We start from the raw sequence: 22,689 nt of genomic DNA on the forward strand, positions 1-22,689 counted from the left end.
GAAATGGAACGCGTATTCATTGAATTAATGCACGAGGAGTTCATCACACACCGACTCCAATCATCCACATTCCCACCTTCGGTGTGGGCTCGTATAACCGACAGAATGAACTCAATTATGGGTCAAGGTTGTCGGTTTACGCCGGCGCAGTTAAAAGGCAAACTTAACAGACTGCGTCGTGCTTGGCGTCTGTTGAACGACATTCTTAGCAGGGGTACCGGATGGGGGTGGGACCCAGAATTGAATACCATAACAGACGAGGCAGGACGTCTGCAGGAGCTATATCGGGTAATAAAAATATTGTGCTCTCATTCTGTCTTCTCTTAACGTGCACGAAGGCTCTCTTGCCTGCAACGAACGTACTCTTTCACAAACTAATAATACGTCCTGTCAAAAGTTGTCCAGCATGGCCTTCAACGATTTGACCTATGCACACAGATGTTCTCACGTAACACTGCAACTGGTGGGCTCGCTCGTTCATCATCTCAGCAACGCCGCACCGTCCATAACAGCAACAACGTAGATGATGAAGAAATGGATGGCACTCACTCGGGCACTCGTCGATCACGGGACGAGTACGAAGATACAGCATTCTCTCAATCACAGCCCATGACGTCTGGGGAAGAATTCTTTTCTTCACCGGGATCAGCGCCTGTGTCTGCTGGTCCGTCTGGAAGCGGTCGTCGGTCCCGACGTGCTACTAGTGAGCTGCACGCTAAGAAGTGTGAGACAATGGATAGGTTGAATGAATCACTGCAAGGGAAGATTGACCGCACTGGGCCCAAAGCTACTGAATCGATTGAGCGGTGCGTAGATGAGTTGACAAAGTTTCAGGATCTGCCGGACATTATATTCACCACCGCGTTAGAGCGCTTTCACAGTCACAGCACACGCACGATCTTCTTACGTCTTAATGACGAAAATAAACTCCGTTGGTTGTATTCGTTGGGCAAGTGAATGTAATGCCCGGTTGTTAAAATATTGTGTTGCAACTGGTTAATTTATGCATAGTTATGCCAGTATGGTTTACTTAGATTGCAATCATACCAAGTTCGTAAAATTTTAATTAGTTTCATGTCCTTATTCATCGTACGTCTACTGTATGTAACTTACCCACTACTTTTGCATGTTTCTATTTAGAAATTCATCAACGACTAGATATATGGCCAGCTCGAATGTTGGTGGAGATTTGGAGTCTAACACCGCAGGTGACAGCCCAGGGACACCAGGGACTCCAGGAAGTAACGAATCTGATGTTCCAGAGGAATTTTACGCATTTAGAGACATAATATGCCCAGAATTGTTTAGGGAAAATGTTCCACGTAACACGTCAGCACTGCAGGGAGCAGAGTGGGTTGCTGAGATAATGACAACCCCACACCAAGGACGTTTTTTTGACAATATTCGAATGACCAAGCCATGCTTCTATGCTTTGGTTGATGCATTAACTTGTAGAGGGTTACTGCCGCATGGTCAGACATCCAGGGTTACCTCAATCGAGGAGGTTGCACTCTTCATGCAGACGGTCGGCATGCATAAAAGACACCGCGATAATATGGAGCGATTTCAACACTCACTGGAGACTATTCATCGTAGATTCCATCGTGTGCTTTCTGCTTTGTGTGCAATGGCCCCAGAGCTAATAACTCGTCCGGATTTTACGAATACACATCCGAGAGTGGCAAGTAACCGTGATTTCTACCCATACTTCAAGGTACATTTCAGCAGTTTCCACATCATTGTTCATAGCGTAATTAATGGAAGCTAGTATTTCACATACTAAGTAATTAATGTAACTAAACTGTGCATTGCGCGTCCGATGAAGGACTGTGTCGGAGCGATGGATGGGACGTTGATACCTGCTTGGGTCCCTCGAGTTGACCAAAACCGGTACCGGTCGCGTAAAGGTCACCTTGCACAGAATGTACTAGCAATATGTGACTTCGATATGAATTTCACCTATGTCTATACGGGGTGGGAAGGAAGTGCCGCCGATGCCCGGGTACTGGACCATGCAGTATCACAAGATCAAAATTTTCCATTTCCGCCGATCGGTGAGACGATGAAATATATTTGCTACATTGCATCGAATATCTTGCTTAAAAAGAAAGTAGGTGGTACTAGCGGTTCTCCTTACAACAATATCTTCTTACAACGCAGGTAAGTATTATTTGGTCGACGCGGGTTTCGCAAACTACCAATGTTTTCTTGCTCCTTATCGAGGGACAAGGTATCACCTACAAGAGTGGAGGGGACAAGGTCGTCGCTATCAGACCCCACAGGACATGTTTAACCATGCACATTCAAGGTTACGAAATGTAATTGAACGTTGTTTTGGTGTACTGAAGAAACGTTTTCCAATATTACAGTGGGGGATGCCGAGTTACCTTCAAAACCACCAGGTCGATATCGTAATCGCATGTTGCACACTTCATAACTTCATTCGGAGATACAGCAACGATGACATCATATTCAACGAACCGGATGAAGACACTCCTCCTGACATGGATTCCTTTTACCATAGGGGACATCCAACCACTTCTGAGTTAGAAGCGCAACGCACCCTCCGAGATAACATAGCGCTACAAATGTGGGCAGCTCACCATCCAAATAACCCACAATGATGGAAGAACTGGACAATCATATCTAAACTATTTAAACCTTTTTCTGATATTCACTCTGCCTATCGATCGAACGCTATATGATCATTTAGTAGGAATCAAGTGTAGGATGATGTACGTAATTTGTTGACATTTAATAAAATAGGTGATGCATTAAACCAAGCAATAATGACATTTCATACATTAGCAACTCGTGCAGATGGTACGATATTGCACATTACTATTTTCTGACCATTGTTCTGTGCAGACATGGCATATCGTAGATATCTAGAGAGTGCTGGATTTCCACAGGAGGATCACTGGACTTTAAATGTTGAGCAACGCTTCATGTGGATGATACTAGACGACAACACCAGAACGTCCATGAGAGACGATGCACTTGCAGAGACACAAATGGGTCATTGGGCACGTGCATTACGAAGACATTTTCGATACCCCTACACACGAGAGCAAGTCTGTGCTAAGTTCTACGAGTTTAAAAATCGATTTTGCCAGTTTCACGGCATCACTCAGCTAACAGGGGTTTTTTATGATATTGAAACATTTGTTATGGTGTTTCCCTCTGAGGTACGACCACACGCGTCACGGGTACGTCATGTTATTGCAAATGTAATGAAATCCATTTAACAATTGTCATTTCAAACTACATACATTATTTTGCAACGCACAAACACCTTTCAATTGACCATTTTGCAGCACTTTCCGTTGGCTAGACGGTACTATCATTATCCATAGCCACATTATCCCAATATGCTAGAAGTTTGGGGCCCGCTGATGTTGCCAGATGTTCCTGTTGAGGCCCACGGCGATGCACCGGACAGCGAGAGCAGTCACACCGTGCGTATTCCGGTGAGAGGAGGCCAGCATGCACCAATTGTCATATCGGATTCTACTGCCCCATTGACACAGACGCATACACACATTGCCAGTTGGGATGCAGTGGAACATGTAGCTCGTGGCGATGTTGCCCCACCGGTGCCACACAGTACCCAGATAGCCGCACGACGCAGTCTTGACATGGGTTCAGAAGTGGGGGAAATTGGATCGTGGACTGATTATATTCGTCGATTTGGCGTGCAGCAGGATGGGGGTGACCAGTCGTACAGTGAGGGCAACAGCACAGCACGCTCACGCCGACCACAGGGACTCCCACCATGGCGGCGTGACGGTCCTTAGAATTACAATGGCCGAATATGAAAACTCTACGTCAAATGTTGATTTAATTAGTAAAGCTGGAACAAGTACTCGAGCAGTTTGTCATTGTCAAACGCATTCGTTTCTTATATGTCGTGCCGATGTGTTTTAAGATTTTAACGATTCCCTAAAAATATGACAGCTTTATATGGTACAAGTAAAATATTTCCTCTATTCTGTTTTTAACTAATCGATACTTATTCACTGACCTTTAATTATTTATGTATTTTTTACTCAACACATCGTTCTTTACATGACAAACAATATTCGTAAAAAAAATTTCAAAAATATTGGGCAATATATCAAGCAATTATTCGATTTATCAAGCAATTATTTTCACCACGAATATAAACGACCATGAAATAATTTTCACCGCACCGATTTAATCTAAACAAATCTATTCAACACCAAAGCAACTGAGATTTAATTGTTTTTTTAAAAATTATTTTCATTATATGTTTAAAAAATTATCCAATATATAATATATGTGAAATGTAAGCAATAATTACTACTAAAAAATAATTATTAACTTATGAAATCATTGATATTAAAGATATTTTTCAATGCTACTTAGTTAAGAAATATAAAACTTTTCTACCTAACGAAAAATAATGTAGTAGTTTCGTACACTACTGACAATATATCAATACTATATATCTAATTCGTATATTTATTACTTCAATTATCTAATAAAATTTATCTGTTCGCATGTAAAATTTTAACGAATCTATTTTCAACACGTTATATAGAGCATTTAACGCTTGATTAAAAATTTTTTCAACTTAGACTATATTAAATATTTTATACTTATAATTTTTCCTATTTCAATGAAATATTTAAGAAATTTGAAATTTGAGGACAATATACCAATAATACATACGTAATTCTAAATTTTTTATTTAAATTTAATATATTATATTTTTTTATTCCAAATATAAACTCTAACAAAACTATTTAAGAGACAATACTACAATGTATTCAATCATGCATTTAAATTATAAATATTGTTTAAAATATAAAAATAAATGCCTCAATAAAAAAAATTACTTAACATAAATATATATATTATACTTCACAAACAAACAAAATACTATATACATATATATATATATATTACTAAATATATATATTAAAAGACATGATTTGACAATGAACAGTAACTCCTGTCTCCCAAATCCCAACATCAAACCTACACCACTTATTTTCTACTATTTTATATTATATCAAAACACAAATCCAAACATACAATCTATCTCAAAACACATACTAACTTATCTCTATTTTTCTCTCTCTATCTCCAAAACACCAAAACAAAAACACCCAAAACACTAATCCAAACATTACGGTCGTGTTGAAGGATCTTTGTTAGAGAGCTGACTTTGAATATCAGATCTAGAAATTCAATCGCATTATGGAAGAGATAAAGAGCCAGAAACTAGACGCGTTTGAGTGGTTAGACGGGATCAACAAGGAAAAATGGACAACATCTCATGATGGTGGATGGCGATGCGGAATTCTGACGACAAATATGTCAGAATGCATAAATGGAGTATTGAAGAGATGAGGTTTCAGCGAAGTGTCCATTATTTCCGTGAGAGGTTAGCGAGAAGTTCTGTAATGTTGGCCAACAACCAACCGTGGACGGATTTTGCACATAAGATGTTCACACATTGGCATCAAAATTCTGTTGAGCATAATCGTCACCAAACACCATCAGTTCCAATAGTCCGCTTTGGTTGTTACAAGACGTCACAGTGGACATGGAGTCAATACCCATGTTGTCAAAATTGCGAACCGAGAAAGTTCTTGCGGCAAGTGGACTCAATTTGGTAGTCCTTGCAGTCACGCTCAAAAGGTATGCGCTGCATACATGATTAATGCTGCATCAATAGTAAATGATTATTATGATATAATGGCTTATAAGAATACATATTCTAAGTCATTTGACCTCTACATTTCGAAAATTATTGGGATGTATCGGGATTTAAGTTGGTCCACAATATTACTATTCGCATCTCTTCGCGCCTTGGTCGAAATCAAACAACACGTATTTACAATGAGATGTATTGGGCGCAAACGCGTGCAAGGCAACAAGCCCAACAAAGAAATTTTTCAACACAATCAGATGTGCCGGTACCGGATTGCCAAAAATAATTGTATATTTCATTGTATTTTTTACAATTGTACAAAAATACCACTATTATATTTGTACACATAATTATAATTTTTTAAATTAATATAATTTTAATATTATAATTTTTTAAAATTTAATTTATTGTTAAAAATTAATTTTATATAATTAATTTATACAAAATTTAATTAAACGAAATTAAAAAAAAAAAAAAAATTGGTACAAGTCTGATTAAAAATCACGACATCCTTAATCACGACTTCGCTTTTTTGTTAAAAAAAATTATTTTTAAAGTTGAGTCGTGATTTTAAATCATGACTCGACATATTAATATTAACGTATTAAAATTAATTATATTAATATATATATATATATTTTTTACAATAAAAAAATAAATAACCCCAAGGAACCGCGTTCACTGACAGTAATACAATGAGCATCAATCGATGAGGGAAAGCGGTAAAAATTGATTAATTAGTTGGAACGTCAGCAGTCATAGTGGCCCGCAATTTATTATTCGAATCGGAGTGTTTGTCTGGCATGTCTGAGGAGCGGTGAATCGGAGCATTTCAGAATTCTGTCTCCTTACGGCTTAATCAGTCTTTCCCCTTTCACGTACCAAATCTTCGCAACATTGATGCTAAGCTATCAAGCCCTAAGCTTGATCCCGTTTTTCCGCAGCTCCCGCCACTAACCTCTGGTAATTTTATCGAATTTGTCTTACAGTCGATTGATTATTCAGGATTCGCGATTAATTTTGATTTTTGTCAATGTCTAAATTAGTTGCTGACTGCAAGGCAAGCTGGGATTTCACAGAGATTTGGGTCAGGACATACAATGCAGCGTGCACCAGCGACGATCGAGGAACAGTTGATAGTAAAAGCAATTGCGGACGAATGCCAGTGGGACAGCCTTCCCAAGCGCCTTCAATCCACCTTGAATTCCAAGGAAGAATGGCATCGGAGGTTTAAACTGTTTTCTTTTCCTTCAGTTGTTATTTTTCTGTTTTCTTTGACATGATGAAACGTCTTTCTGGTGCGAGAGTCACGGTTGCTTCTGACTTGTTATTACGTATATATGTCTTTTAAGTAGGTCTGATTGTAATTTCTTTTCGGCATATAGTTCTCTTCTTCTGTTTAGATTTGATACTCCCGTTCTGCTCTAATATCTTTAAGTTAGAAACTGGAGGAAATTAAAGATATGTTGATACAACTCTTGCCATATCAACTTCTATTTGCATTCCACATGTTGGCTGATTGAAATTTGTTCTTTCCTGGTACAATATCTTATATCCAACCAGCTAATAGCTGACAACTTTTTCTTGCATTATATACTTTACCGGCAATTTGGTTTAACTTATAGTTGCATTAACACACATATTGTCCTCGTTTATATGACCCAACTTTTCACTAGAGTTGTACACTTGACTGAGAACCTCAGGAAGTTCGAGGAGATATTTTAGTTTTCACTTGTCAAAAGAGAATTATCATTCACTCCTATAAGCTGAAGATTAAGGATTGAACTAAAAGAGTAACTTAGGTTGCAGAATACATGCATTAAATAATACTGCATTCGAACCCTGAGCCTTTGCTTAATTGTCTGTACTATTATTTATATTGAAGAATCAAGATATTTGTTAAAAAATGGATTGCTTCTCTACCCAATATGATCACCTTTCTCAATTTCCCAATTAGACATGATCAGAAACCTTAACCAAAACATGGTAATTGAGAAAGCACCACTCTCCTGAAATAATGCATTTGAAAATTTTTTCAATAGTCAAAGGTAAAATTTAAGTTATAGTGTCACTCAGTGCAAAAATACTGATGTTGTAATTTGATTTGCCTTTGATTTGTTTTGGTTTTCATAAAACTTGATGGAAAACTATTTTCTTTTGTTATCTGAGACTTAGACATTACTTGTATATAGCTCAATTGTGTTTGTACCATTTTGGCAGTGACTGTCAAGTGTCAGGTGAACTAGTTAATTAATATATTACATCTAACTTAACTCATGTGAATCTCCTTCAAGAGAAGTTTTTATTCTTTCATGTTGCTTTCATTTTGTGCAAATCAATTTCCGTTGATTTACCATGATTATCATGTTATACAGGGTAATTGAACACTGCATCAAGAAAAGACTTTTATGGAACAGTTGTTTTGCTCGCAAAGTGTGCAAAGAAGGTGAATACTATGAAGAAATGATGCGTTATCTGAGAAGGAATCTAGCGGTGTGTTTAATGGAAATCCCTTTATCCATTCATTTATTGTGCTAAGTAATTGCTGTTATTTAGCAGGAAATTGATGATAAGTTATTTACCACAGTAAAATGCTAAATGACTGTGCTTCATTTGAAAACTTTAAGCCATTGAATAAGAGTGTGAATTTGTTGAGTAGCATAGCTGAGACACCTAGAGCATAAGCAGAGGAGGATAATCAAGGGGCATTATTAATTTTCCAAGACATGAACACAATAGATGACCTTAAAAAAGACAAAACACTGTCAATAAATGAAATGAAAAACAGAAAAGAAAGAAATCACTTTTAAGCTCAGGATGCATAATGTAGACTTTCAAACTATAGTCCAGAACAATATGACTTAGGACGTGAAAGAAGTGAACATTTCCTATTATTAAGGATCTGACAGCAACTTGCAAGTGAACTCTTGTCTTTGCTTCTCACTGTTCTTTAATGAGTTTTCAAGTAAAGGAGCGGCCTCATCTTGTTCTAGCTCAAAGACTAACTATATAGATGAAGTAATGATTGAGTGTTTCAAGGTTCTACTAAGGTTTAGCTTATTGTAGTCTTGCAATTAACTTGTTCCGTGCTTTTGCAGCTGTTCCCTTACCATCTTGCGGAGTATGTTTGCCGTGTTATGAGGGTTTCTCCTTTCAAATATTACTGTGACATGATATTCGAAGTTATGAAAAATGGTATGAAGATTCCAAAATGACCTTGTTCATTAAATATCTGTACTAGCTTATCTATTGTCAGCTAGAGAAAGTTGCTCTATTTGGAGATGAAAATCAGTCCTGCTTAAGTTGAAGCAATCTTGCTTTTTTCCCTCTTAATGCTCATAATTAGATGTATAATCATATATAAGTTAAGATGCGGAACTGTTAGAATAACATAATAGACTATTTCAAATGTGAAGTAGAAACATAAATAGTTAAAATGTTATTAGCAAAAATCTGGTAGTAACTAAAAGATGGTCAATAAAATAATGAGAGTGCGAGAGGAAATGCGAGAGCATTAAGATAAAGCATACACACTTCACATTCCCCAATTTATTTCACCAAAACATTCTGCAGGACCACCCCAGAATTGAGAACTGCATAAACTCTTGTAGTCCTTGAATTGGTATTTCTCACTGTAATGTAACATGCTTTAGCAAATGCCACATTGGTCCATAGGCTGGTTTTCTAAACTTGAATATTTTCTACGAGTTAATGACTGTAGAAGACATGGATATGATTCACTAGAAATTGATTTCAATCTTAGACTGCATCTGTTATGCTGTTTTGCGTTTCATGATGTTTTATAATGTATTTGCAGAACAACCCTATGACAGCATTCCTAATTTTAGTGCTGCAGACGCGCTGCGGCTCACAGGGATAGGAAGAAATGAATTCATTGACATCATGAATAAGTGCAGATCTAAGGTAGGGTCTAAGAAAATTCATGACTGTTTGTATACCATGTTACAGATCAGAATACATTTAGCAGATACTTAACTCATTAGTTGCTGCATAAACATTGTTGCTTTGTTTTTGTGATGAGGTAATCTTATACTTGAAACATATGTACCTCAAATTTTCACTTCTTTGTTTTGCACTTTTTACCAAGCAAGTTGTTGAAGCACCAAGATTGGAGCCCAGTAAACTGAGTGAAGGAACGAGTCAATATTGTTGTTTATGTCCTGAGACCATTAGTTGGATATCTTTTCTTCTGTTTATTTCATCATGTACTGAAAATGGATAGGCGTTTTGTCATTCTTCATATACAATTAACTCTTGCCAGAATGCATGAATGCTTGAAGAAATTGTTTCATGATTGGGTTAAGGATGGTGCTGCTTTGCCAGTCTTTGCAAAGTTAGGTTGCGTTTCAATCTGAATGGTTCCCTGAAGAGCTAGAATCGTCCAGTTAAGAAGAGATAGAGATACCAGGATGAACTCCATCCTTGAATTCCATAGTTGCATGAATCTTTCCAATTCTCATAAAGAACATTGAAGTGGATTGAAAAAAAAAAAATTAGAAACTGAATACACAATAGGATGAGTTATATGCTTACCTAAGTAAAAGGAAGCATAATTGCTGGAAAATTCCTGCAAGCATGATTAACTTTAAAGTTGAAGATTGCCTTATATCTGACTCTGTGTGTGTGTATTTCATGCTGCTGGCTGCTGCTAAGGGTGAAATAATGGTTGAAGAAGCTAACTTTAGGTCCTTCCTGATATGATGAGATGCCAGCTAGTGGTGGATCTAGAACCCTTCGCATTTTCATGGAGTAGCCACTGCAGAAATATTTGACATTCCAAATCATATATGACATGGGTTTTTTTGGTTCGTCCATTTTACTGTATTTAACTTCTTGGAGCCTTCCAGAAAATTATGTGGAAGCTGAATAAGTCAATAGCTAAAGAACTCTTGCCAACAGAACCTGTGGAATTTGTTATTGAGCCATGGTGGGGAGTTTGCCTAGTCAACTTCACTTTGGAAGAATTCAAGGTCTGTGGCTTTTGATCAACTTTTTCTCCAAGTGCATATTTCGGAAGTCAAATTTGAACTAACTGACATGAAATCTTCTCTTCCTTATCCTCTTCCACCTCTTTTATAGAAACTCTCAGAAGAAGAAACAGCAACCATTGATAAGATCTGTAAGGAGGAAGCAAATTCATTCATCCTTTTTGATCCTGAAATTATTAAGGGTCTATATCGCCGGGGACTTGTCTACTTTGATGTTCCTGTTTATGCTGATGATCGTTTTAAAGGTAATATTCTGACCATTTTATTTATCTGATTGATTTGCTAATACCACAGCAGCACAGCCACTTACCTGTGAAATCCGGACTTATGACTTTGTTGATGACATGATTGATTTTGGCCCCATCTTTGCATGTTATTCGATGATTCTTGGGGCAGGTATATTTGTTTGTTGGAAGTAAAATTAGACTTACCTATTCAATTGGAGTTTGAGGAATGCTTGTTATTTACATGTCCAACCTCAGTACCTCATTCTCTAATATGGAATCCACTTAAATTTACCTGGAAATCCTAAATTTTAGTAGTCTAAGCAGAAATTCGTTTCAGTATTTGCTAATTTTTGGTAGATGGAAGTTGTTTTACTGCTGTAACACTTTGAGCTCTCTCTTCTTTCTGTTTTCAGAACTTAAAATGCATGGGGCATGCAGAAATTAGAGCTGTGAGCTGGTGCAATTGGTTATAGAAGAGTAGTAATCTGTCTATAGCATCATTTTATGATGAATATTAGGACAAATTTGCTGGGTTAAATTGGGTTGATGTAATTGAGCAAATGAAACAATTTCCTGTTGAGGCATCCCCCCACATGGTTATCCTCTATTACTAAAGATGCAAAATATGTTCCAGAAATTGTCTGCTTTGGATTTCCAAACCGCATTACTAAGGATGAAAAATATTTCCCATAATTTTCTGCTTCGCATTTCCATACTTTGAATGGCCTAAATTTCCTGAAAAATGTCACCTTCCAAAACATTTGATGATAAAAATATCTAGAACAACAAACAACGAATTCCTCGATGCAACAAGGACATTAGGAGTTTATCAGTTGTTCCCCTCTAATGTAAACTAAAGACCACTCTCCGCTGCGGCGCTGCCTTAAACTCTACCAGCAACGCATTTGAAAGTTTACACCTATTTATTCCCATGAGAAGTAGATGCTTGACATTGATTAAGCATCAAATACTAAATAACAAATGATATGTCATTTTGCAATTATGTCATGACTTATGCGCTTATAAGTGAAACTTAAGAGAGTTAAGAGTTTTATATGTGTTTCAGTTTCTAGGCTTGAAGGATTTGTTTCAAACAGGGAGCAGTTATATGAAGATCCAATTGAGGAGTAAGACTCCTGCTAACTCTCTTTTCATTTGGATTACATCTCTCAAGAGTAAAGCTGAGCATTTAAGAATTGGATACTATGGATCACAAAATCCAGGTTGCTTTATGCTGTGTTTGTGGTGTCAAGTGAGAATTCAACTGTCGCTGAATTGGCTACAACTTTACAAGCTGATATCTCTCAGCTACAGGCTGCTGCATCGTTTGCCTGTCGACTGGGATGGGCAGTAAAGCTTATTGATCCTGCATCTATTCTTCAAGAATCAAATGCTCATGGATCTCCAAAAAGTATACTTGGTGACGAGGAAGATGGTGCTCATGCGAATATGAGCTCCTCAAATTTGTCCAGTGATGGCACTGCTCTCCAACCAGGAGATATATTATGGACAGATAATTCTAATCCTGCTGCTGATTGTTCTCGTGTAGCTTTTGTCGTCGATGCTAATATTACATCTTATCTTATGATGGGATCTGTTTCACCAGGTCTGCCTCTGTTTCTCTCTCATCTTTATTTGCCATTCATTTCATAAACATTTACATCTCTCCCATCAATGCTTTCCGTTTCAGTTCTGCATGCTTGGTGCCATATTTTTGGCGCATATCTCAGTGCGTGTTAAATCAAAGAGAACTTTTGAGGAAAACGGGTTACTTATTGGTATATTCTGAAAGATGCAGAGGTTATAACAAACTTCGTTTTGGTGGTAGTGGTGATGGCTGCAGGGTCTCCATTTGATTTCATCGCTGTCTTGGGCAACACTAGATGAATTACATCCTCTTCGTACTTAATTAATTTTTTCTCAAGTTTTATTACTAAACTTTCTAGTCGTATCAGTCAACTTCTTATTTGAGGGCCAAATATGCAAAACCTGAAGCTCTGTTTACCAATGCTCTCAAAGGGTGTTTGTTCAATAAAAAACACTGATTCTCCCAGTGATTAACCTCTCCCCATCATCATTTCCAACAGATGACTGGAGAGTTTGTGGTGGACTCCGAATCTTGTGGTCCCTGGAGGCACCTTAAAACACCAGCCAACTGCTAATATTTAAGTGTTCGAGAATAGATAGGCACCTTAAAACATCAGCCACTGCTAATATTAAAGTGTTCGAGAATAGATAAACTTCCCATCTGCTTGCATAAACTAATCTCTCTCTCTCTCTGTTTTCTTGCTCCTTGAGTATACCACTAGGTCTTTATTGTATGAATTGTTGTAATGGCTGAACAAAAGAATCTTCATCATAAGAAGACCAGACTGCAAGGAACTTCCACCTTTGGGGAAAAAGGAACATCTTAAGAAAAGGTAACTCCATTCTAGTGAGAACTTTAGTGTTGCATCCACAGCCCTTTTTAGTGAAAGAACACACTTAATATTTTGATTTTATCACTTTGACGACTGGAGGTATGGACGAATCGAACACAATTACAAATTTGGAAGGAAAGAAAATTGGAAATTTTGCGAAAACAATGGAACAGTATTATGTAATTCCAAAATAAATGCATAACAATTAATAAAAAATATAGCTCAAAGCAAACCTTCTGACTAATTAGTTGAATGAAGATTCATAGACAAAAGAGAGTGGATAACCCCAAGCATAGCTGGTTCTTTTAGTTAAGTACCTACTTTTGCTAAGGAGTCTTTGCACTAGAAATTTGACAAATGGAATTGTGGTCTCAAGCATTAGAACACAAATCTTTTTAGATCTATTTTCGCCCTTGGTTAGATCCTATGGAGCATGGATACATGGGACAGTATTAGATACTCTCCAGACACCCAATGCACAGGTGGCAGGGAAGGATACATCTTTGGCTCATAACGACAAACATATCAAATTCAGATAAAATGAAAGAAGTTGGATTTGGGGTCCTTTGCTGAGGATATGGCTAGTTAGGTGATGGTGAGGATGCGTCAGTGGCAGTGAGGTGTTGGTGGTCACTGGTATATAAACATTTATTTGGGGAAAATTAAGCGGACGGAGGGACGAGAAATGGAATGGAAGGAAAAAGAGAGAACAACACTAGAAAGAAGGGAAACAGAAAAATGGTCAATAGGAAATGTTCTTGAGTGGAGCTATTATTGAAGTCTCACTTTCCTCAAGATGGTTTATTATTAAAGCTGGCTTTGTGGTTTGCTTGAGTGGTGGGTTGGGGCTGTTTGCGGTTTTATCTTTGCTATTAAGTTTGTGGTTCTCAAGTCCTTAATTTGCTTGTCATTATTTTATATTAATTCTAGGCGAACGATAGTCCCTACCAAATTTTGTATGCTTGAGACTTATGTACGTAAACTATGTATTTAAGTGGAAATTATATTCTTTTAATTCTTTTCAAGTAAGAACTATTGGGCATTAACGTTTAACATATCAACAGATGCTTATTTGCTTCAACTTTTACTTAGTCTTATTCATGCTCAGTATTGTTCTTCTACGCTTGAATTTGTTCATAAAATATCTAATCTAGCCAAATTATACCATGACATTTGACAATTTTTTCAAAATAGTTCGAATGTTAGATATGCATAATCTCACATCTATTCATGCAAACTTATGATTTGCCTTCTTTCATGTAAAGCTACTACTTTTGCTAGAGATGACACATTAGAGGTAATAGTGAAACAAATTTATAACATGAATATGAATAAAAATTTAATACTAATTAGGATCAAAGTAAAAGAATAAACTTTCTTTTGCATGATAATACTATATTTTTGGTTAATATCACTTTATTATTTATATTATAACTTAAGATATATTATATAATACACAAGTCATAGATTTCAGTTGTAGTTTTTTGCCGTCAAAATACTTACACCATTCCTTCTTACACGCCCATTCAATTGCAAGCAAGCAATATTTTTTAGGTAACATCTTGCACGTGAAACTCATTTTGGCTGCTATGTTTGAACTTAAGATCTCTTATTTAGTCTAGCTCTAATGCGATATTGAATGACCACCTCACTAAAGGCTTAAATTTTGGAGAGGATAAACACTTAGTCCTTGCTTGGTTTTATTTTCAAATTTCAATTTTCAGTTTTTGATACAGTCATAAAAGTGAAACATATGTGTATATATATAATTTCACTAGAAATGTTTTACTATCATTTTCATGTCAATCAATACCTTTTTATATATTTACATACATATAAAAGATTTTTGATTATTAATTTTATAAACTAATAGTATATTCTTTTAATAATGTTTTGATATGACATCATTAATTTAGAATAACCATCAAAATCATTTAAATAGAAAATGTATTTTATTTGACACCACTGACAATACAAAAATAAAACTATCATTTCAATCAAATTAAAAAATATATTGATTTGACACTATTAGACCATAAAATACAATCCATCAACTAATCCATACACATTCTAATTTTCACACGAAAATCTATACAAAATGAAAACACACATTTCCCCCTAAAAACTGAAAATTGAAAATAAAAATAAAACGAAATGAGGTATAAATATTTTAATATCTCAACTAGAAGGAATATTGCTATTGCATTTTACATCTTCAGATATACTATAAAAAAGGAAAAGAGATATCTAGAAAATTTTGGTAAATGGATCTGAAGGATAATAAATGAGAGAGGCATATATCGCCTTCCCTAGAAATGGATAACGAAGACCATAAGCAGCAACTTGGACCTTTTATTACTGGGACAAATGGAGTAAAATTTAAAGAGCATATTGATCTTGTGATCTTAAATACCTGATTCAATCAGTTCTGGAGTTAAAATGAAGAGGCACAAGCATTGAGTGGAGGTGGGAATACCTGATTCTGCAAGCATGGATACATATATGGTTTCTCACGATCGTGCATGACATGCTTTAAAAGCTACATAATATTTCCTTAAATCAAAGCATCCAGTGTTCTTTGTTAGTATATTAGCAATTGAACTGTCCACTTGTACCTTTTTCATGTGAGCAGTATGAAGAGCCTGTTTCATGTTCTTTCATTTGTATTTGTCTCCAACTCTCAACTTTCCATGCTTGAGAAATTTTCTTCAAATTCACCTATGCTATCTTCATCTGCTTGTATTTGCCCCATTTTCTGACCTTTTTCAGTCAAATGCATCAAGTCAATACTCTGAAGAGTTGGACCAGTTGAGGAGTTTATGGAGGACTTTTAATGCAATGCTATGTAGGTGCTGGGTGATTAGAGGAGAGAAAAAAGGATCAAGAAAGTCATGAAAGAGGATAATTCTAGAATCACATTACTGGATGTTTCCGTGACTTTATGTGTATTACTCCACTGCCTGCCAAAATGGCTGGGATAGGGGGTAGTTAATGGGAAATAGAGTTGGGATCTGAAGTTTATTTCTTCCAGGCTTGTAAACAAGGTAGCTTGTGGGTGCATGCAGGCAACATGGTCTTGTCTTGTCAGCATCGCTTTCTTCTAATCAGTCTTGGTTTATGTGTCGGTTGGCTGCTTTCTTCCTTCTCCTGCCTTTTGGTGTTCTGCTCAGGGATATTTGCTCTTAACTGCAGAATCTTTGTCTATGTTATGCTTATAGGTGACTTCTGCAGCAGTCGTGCACAAGATCTACATGATTATTGCCTTAGTTTATAGCTGAATCAACTTTAATGTTTTCTCAAATGTCCCTCACAGGTCTGAAATCTCATGCTGTCACACTGTATGAAGCTGGGAAACTAGGTCATGCAAGCATGGCAGATCTTTGCAGAGATCTTGTTACTCTAGAGAGTGCCAAATTTGAAGGAGAGTTACAGGAATTTGCTAATCATGCTTTCAGCCTCAGGTGTATCCTGGAGTGCCTAACTTCAGGAGGTATTGTTGCTGATGGAAGAGAAAACATTGGGTCTATATCATTGAGCAAAGAGGAGGCCACTTCATTCACAACTGATGTTTGCTATGGTGACAAGTCTACAGATTCTGGTATGAATAGATCTGAGTTAAATATGGAGGACCATGAGGCATTGATGATGCTAGACGGTAATGTTTCTGCTGAGCCTTCAACTGAGAGGACTATTGATGAAAATTTCTCGGCTACCTTATCTGAAGAATCCAATTCCTATGCTGAGGATTCTAAATTAGGCCTTAGTTCCAAGAATAATGAAAAATCACATTGTGTTGAAGGTGTGGGTACAGGAAAAGAGATAAAGAAACGAAGGAAGTACAGGGTAGATATTCTTCGCTGTGAAAGCTTGGCTGCTCTAGCTCCAGCTACCTTGGATCGTCTATTTCACCGTGACTATGATATTATCATGTCCATGATCCCACTTCCTCACTCTTCTGTTTTGCCTGGACCCAAGGGTCCCATTCATTTTGGTCCTCCATCTCATTCTTCTATGACTTCCTGGATGAAGTTGGTGCTGTATTCTGCTCTCTCCAGTGGACCTCTTTCAGTTGTTCTGATGAAAGGTCAATGTTTAAGGTTGCTTCCTGCACCATTAGCTGGTTGTGAGAAGGCTCTAGTATGGTCATGGGATGGATCTACAATTGGAGGTTTGGGAGGAAAACTTGAAGGAAATTTAGTTAAAGGAAGCATACTCTTACATTGTTTGAATTCTCTTCTTAAGTGCACTGCTGTGCTGGTTCAACCTCTAAGCAGATATGACCTTGATGATGGTGGAAAAGTTGTAACCCTAGATGTTCCGTTGCCGTTGAAGAACAGTGATGGTTCAATGGCTAGTATTGGGGAGGAATTGGGACTATGTAGAGAGGAAAGTTTGAAGTTAAATACACTGTTGCATAATATTTCAAACAAAATAAATTTGTGGACTATGGGTTATATTCGCCTTCTAAGGCTGTTTAAAGAGGGAGAATCTGAAAACTTCTCAGTTGATACTGAGAAGTATGAATGGGTTCCACTGAGTGCAGAATTTGGTATTCCACTTTTTAGTCCCAAATTGTGCAACAATATATGCAAAAGAGTGGTATCCTCAAAGTTACTTCAAACAGACTTACAAAAGGAGCATCATGAAGCAATGCAAGACTTAAGAACCAGGTTACGTGATGTTTGTGCAGAGTACCAAGCAACAGGCCCTACTGCAAAACTTCTTTACCAGAAAGAGCACCAGAAGGAAAAGGATTCATCTCGAGAACTTATGACTTATGCAAGTGGAAGATGGAACCCGCTATCTGATCCTTCTTCTCCTATATCAGGAGCCTTAAGCGAGAACCAAAGATTAAAACTTGCTAACAGGCAACGTTGTCGGACTGAAGTTCTGAGCTTTGATGGTAATATCCTAAGGTGAGTCTTAACTGTTCCTGCCCTCCATGTTCATATGCAGCCAATTCTTTCTTTAAATTCTTATGATATTACTATTTGCTCATTAGATAAGTTGTTCTCTCTTAAAGGCCTGTTAATCTGATATTGGTGTTCAGTTGTTTGTTAATTCAAAAACGCTGTTTTCTCTTGTTTTGTTTTCTTCCCTTACTCATGGATATTTATCCATGTGGGTTAGGGGAACAACATTGTGTGGTTTGGATTGCGGCGGATAGAAATGATATATCTGCATTTCAAACCTAATAGAACTTCTGTGCACATGATATGTATAATCTTGTTAGGTCATCATCTGTAGTTACTGAAAGCTCTCATGTCAAAGGAATAGCTTACGTGTGGTCCCTGTTTCTAGAATTTACTAGTTTTTTCTTTGAAGAGTTATTTTCAGGGCTAAATTCCTGCTCCAGCTCAGCTCGAAACTCGTGAATAAAATCTGGATCCACGATTACCTTTTTAACTGAGCCATTTTCTAGTATACTCAAGTGAGTTAAGCTGGTTTTCTAGCATCTATTAGAGCATTGCTGCAGTATGAATTTCAAAGTGAATCAGAATGAAACATGATAAAAAAAAACTTGTGCAACCTGCTTAAATGCAAACAGAGAAAAAGCAAATGATTGTTAGGAAATAGGACACTCTTGGGGATGCTATGTTTTGCTTTCTCCAAACCAACCTTCGTTCTTGTACATCATTGGGTAAATTACACTTTTGGTCCTGTACTTCAGGTTAAAATTGATTTTAGTCAATAACTTTTACAAATTGAAATGATTTTGGTACCTAAAATTTTTCAATGCACGATTTTGGTTCCTAATACTTACAAATTGTTACAATTTTGGTCCATTCGGTTCCCTCATTCTTAACATCTTTAAACCCAACTTTAACGGTTGGACTAAAATCGTAAAAATTTGTAAAGATTAGGAACCAAAATTATACCTCGAAAAGTTTAAGGACCAAAATCGATTTTCAAAGTATAGGGACTACAAGTGTAATTCATTAGTCTGCCAATATTTCCTGAATACCTTGTCCATTGTGGGGTATTTGTCTCATATAAGTTTATGACATTTTGTAAAAGGTGAAAAAACTATTTTACTGATCAGAATCCTCGACTGACTGGTAAAGCAAGAAAATGTCATTTATATGATTCATATACAAGTATTTCCGTTTAGTAAAAGATTCACAAATAGATACCATTTCAGGTAGCACTAAATTTTTTCTTCTCATTTTTTTTCATAAATTACTTTGGCATTATGAAGATTTTTATGGCATGATTAATTGGAATATTAATTTCATAAATTTGCAGATCATACGCTTTGAGTCCAGTCTATGAGGCTACCACAAGGCCTATTGAAGATTCTGTCTCTATTGGCACTGCAAAAGGTGAATCAGAAGATGGTGACAGCAAAGAAGTAATTCTTCCTGGAGTGAATCTTCTTTTTGATGGGTCTGAATTGCATCCTTTTGAGATTGGTGCTTGCCTCCAGGCTCGTCAACCTGTGTCCTTGATAGCAGAGGCCTCAGCTGCATCGGCGTCTTTGGCAGTGAAACAAAAAGTTTAAAGTTAAATTTCTCGTAACTTTGAAGCTTGTCTCCTTGAATTCATCTGTTATACAGAATGTGGAGCATATTGGTATTCAGAGTCACTAATCCATTGGTACTGCTCATCTAACTATGAGAGCACAAGACATTGCAGTTTTTGAGGTAAAGTCCAAATTGTCTTTTATGAATCTCACAGTTGCGGTTATATTTCCACTGTAAAACACATCTTTTCTATCTGTAGATGCAACGTTCCTTCATCTAATAATTTACCTATGTACTCTGACTATTGATGTTCTAATATCTGCATTTCAGTTAGTATATATTTTAGATTGGAGTTGACAATGGGAAATCCTAGAAAGTAACAAATCCTGGTCAGTTGTTGTTGATAATTTTCAGAAGGGTACAGTTGAAAATAATTATCCATTCAAAGAGAAGCAATACTAGCAGCTGTACCAAGAAAGGACTCGGAACACTTGATCCAGAACGAAAGAGTAATTACTCTTGTACAAGAATATAGAAAGTGGTCACCTTTTGAGTCTTGGTCTTTCACATCCTTATCTTTATCCACCATGCAAGCTAAACTTATTTATCACTGGTTGAAACCTAAGGGGGTTTGATTCCTATGCATTAATAGGTTTGGTTGAAAATGAATGAACTTAGGGATGAATAAATGAGGGAAATGAATGATTTTATTATATCATTCATATGTTTGGTTCTTAAAAAGAATAAGAAAGGACTTCAGATTTTTAAAAATCATTTAATTGATGTACTTGTTAAATAATAATGAAAGTTACAATTAAAAAGAAGTGAAAGTTCCCGTTAGGTAAGAAACAAAGAAATCACAAAAGGAAATTGAGAAATCTGGTACCTTAGTTCTCTGAATTCTCAGAGCAGCAGCATAGCTCCTTTGAGAGGTTTGGATGGCAGTTACTGCAAAACAAGCAAGATTACCAGGACTACTAACACCAGTTGGCAAAGTTGCAGACTTCATTCCATATACTCCTGTTGCAAATTCCCGCAAACTGTCATTACGTTTCGATATATTCGGTACAGTTGAGACATATTGTATCCTTTTCATATAGCATGGCATAGATGTCAAAGTAGATCAGTAAGCTGGAACTTGCCTTATGTGTTTAACATTCCTGCCTTATGTGTTTACCTTTCCTTTTCAGCATTTGTCATTCTTGGACGCACTCTGGATTTGCACGGCCTTGTTTGTTTCGTAGAAGGGAACACTGTTTTGATCGAGCTCCACAATTTCAATGTGTGCCATGTCTACAGTGATTCATTTCTAGTATTAAGTAAAATAAATTTGCACTGTGCAAGACATGTCGATGAACTTTTTTTGTATACAAATTTCTCAGCCTACACATTAATAGAGACAGACCACCACATATGTGACATTTGACATTGTGCATAGCATATTGGATCCCTGTCTGGGGTCTAAAAACCCATGTTTGAAAGGGGTTCTGAGAGGGAAAACCGCGGTTCTTATGAGATTCTTATCTGCATCTGGCTATATTCTGTTACGGTATTGTTAGCTCGGTTAGCATAGCAGGTTGTGGACATACATTCAGATGTAAAACAATTTTGTTCAGTGGTTATGGCAGTCGTTCTCTACTTAAGGGTTAAATACAAATATAAAATAGGGTAAATGACATTGAGACTCCATGTGATTCATTGAGTTACAAATAATTTTTTAGGGTTGACCCTTTAAAAATATGAAATTACACTCTTAAAAAAGTTTTAGAATTACACTTTCTTCCCCTTTGAAAAATTCATCGTTTATGATCTGGATGAGAAATAATGATGTTGGCCACTCTATATATATATAAATCTCTAAGTTTAATCATTTTGTTATGCAGGTGGAGTAGGCATGTTATGAGATTTTGTGAAAATTCCAATTGTCTCTAATTCGTGCTTTCTAGGACAAGCTTGAACAATTCTTGTTTAGAGACTTTTATGTACATATTTAAGGTAATCTAGAAATTAAGTTCAAATATACAAATATCTTCTAATTTTTATTAAATTACAAATATATTTTTTTAAAATGTAATTAATTATAAATACATTTAATACCAATATATAAACATATTCACAACAAGAAAATTGATCACTTCTAATCTTTTATGCATGTAAACATTGAAAAAATATAGTTCCAGATCCTAAAATCTGGATTTTACAATTTTGGTCATTAATGTTTAATACGTTCAGACACAATAAATTTTCAATTGGAGTGGAAAATGAACACTCTAAAAGAAAAGAAAAAAGGAAGAGGAACTTGAATCAGGCAAACTTGTTCATTACCCCAACCCAAAGGAGTTCAAAATTACAATTGCAGATCCTACTTAGCAAAAGATCCACCAACAATTACGATACCAACAAAATCCTAAAGGAACAACTCATGAAGAAATTGAATAACTGATGAAATGGGTTGTGGATTGGTTCAAATAGGATTTGTCATCCAATAAAGTTTGGGGATCAACTTTTTTTATCAGTTTACATCAATAAAAACTCTCTCAATCTTCATGAGAAAACTGGCAATACTAGATGGAATAAGATTACTTTCTGGTGCAACAAATGGAAATTCCTATAATCTCCCTGTATTCATTCTCCTCAAACCTCGTCGGTTCTCCCTATATATATAATTTAAATGAAGATTTAACATTAAAATATTAAATATCATAATTGAACAAGAAAAAAATATAGACCACAACAAAAGTACCAGTAATAGTAACAACTCCATAAACCCAATGCTGCCTGTTAGAAAGCATATGAAAACCCTATAAGGTGCGCAATCTCAAGTATCACTTCATTCAAATTTGGAACATTCACTATAAAATTTGAACTCACAAATCTTGCCATGGT

At 36.3% G+C, this 22,689-nt stretch overlaps 2 protein-coding genes across 10 annotated transcripts in view; both read left to right on the forward strand.

Annotated features, from left to right (window-relative positions):
* LOC105177332 overlaps nucleotides 1-2,673 on the forward strand; it is a 6,939-nt gene extending 4,266 nt beyond the window's left edge. For 4 of the 7 annotated variants that reach the window (XR_002286610.1, XR_002286608.1, XM_011100457.2 and 1 more), the window contains one exon: nucleotides 2,370-2,673. Coding sequence is in view for 4 of the 7 variants with exons in the window: in XM_011100457.2 (XP_011098759.1) it covers nucleotides 2,370-2,624 (255 nt within the window). In the remaining 3 variants the exon portion in view is untranslated. The remainder of the gene's footprint in view (nucleotides 1-2,369) is intronic. The other 3 variants (XR_002286609.1, XM_020692041.1, XM_020692042.1) reach the window with 1 other exon arrangement.
* Nucleotides 6,395-21,469, forward strand: LOC105177348 (protein FAM91A1). Of its 3 annotated transcripts, none has more exons than XM_011100478.2 (12): nucleotides 6,395-6,646; nucleotides 6,744-6,911; nucleotides 8,059-8,176; nucleotides 8,782-8,878; nucleotides 9,501-9,607; nucleotides 10,552-10,674; nucleotides 10,784-10,937; nucleotides 11,986-12,046; nucleotides 12,143-12,525; nucleotides 16,653-18,255; nucleotides 19,586-19,983; nucleotides 20,994-21,469. In XM_011100478.2, exons 2-11 carry the CDS (start codon nucleotides 6,784-6,786, stop codon nucleotides 19,839-19,841), a joined length of 3,030 nt encoding a protein of 1,009 aa, XP_011098780.1. In that variant the 5' UTR covers nucleotides 6,395-6,646; nucleotides 6,744-6,783; the 3' UTR covers nucleotides 19,842-19,983; nucleotides 20,994-21,469. The 3 variants fall into 3 exon arrangements, with proteins under 3 accessions (XP_011098780.1, XP_011098773.1, XP_011098786.1); XM_011100471.2 differs by having other exon boundaries at nucleotides 6,396-6,646; nucleotides 6,730-6,911; XM_011100484.2 differs by lacking the exon at nucleotides 6,395-6,646 and having other exon boundaries at nucleotides 6,869-6,911; nucleotides 8,059-8,129.

This window comes from Sesamum indicum, linkage group LG2, assembly GCF_000512975.1.
Source record: "Sesamum indicum cultivar Zhongzhi No. 13 linkage group LG2, S_indicum_v1.0, whole genome shotgun sequence".
NCBI classification, from domain to species: Eukaryota; Viridiplantae; Streptophyta; class Magnoliopsida; order Lamiales; family Pedaliaceae; genus Sesamum; species Sesamum indicum.

Coding starts and splice junctions, on each gene's coding strand:
- LOC105177348 (XM_011100478.2), top strand. CDS start 6,784: ATGCAGCGTGCACCAGCGACGATCGAGGAACAGTTGATAGTAAAAGCA. Junction 6,912..8,058: donor AAGGAAGAATGGCATCGGAG/GTTTAAACTGTT, acceptor CATGTTATACAG/GGTAATTGAACACTGCATCA. Junction 10,675..10,783: donor TCACTTTGGAAGAATTCAAG/GTCTGTGGCTTT, acceptor CCTCTTTTATAG/AAACTCTCAGAAGAAGAAAC.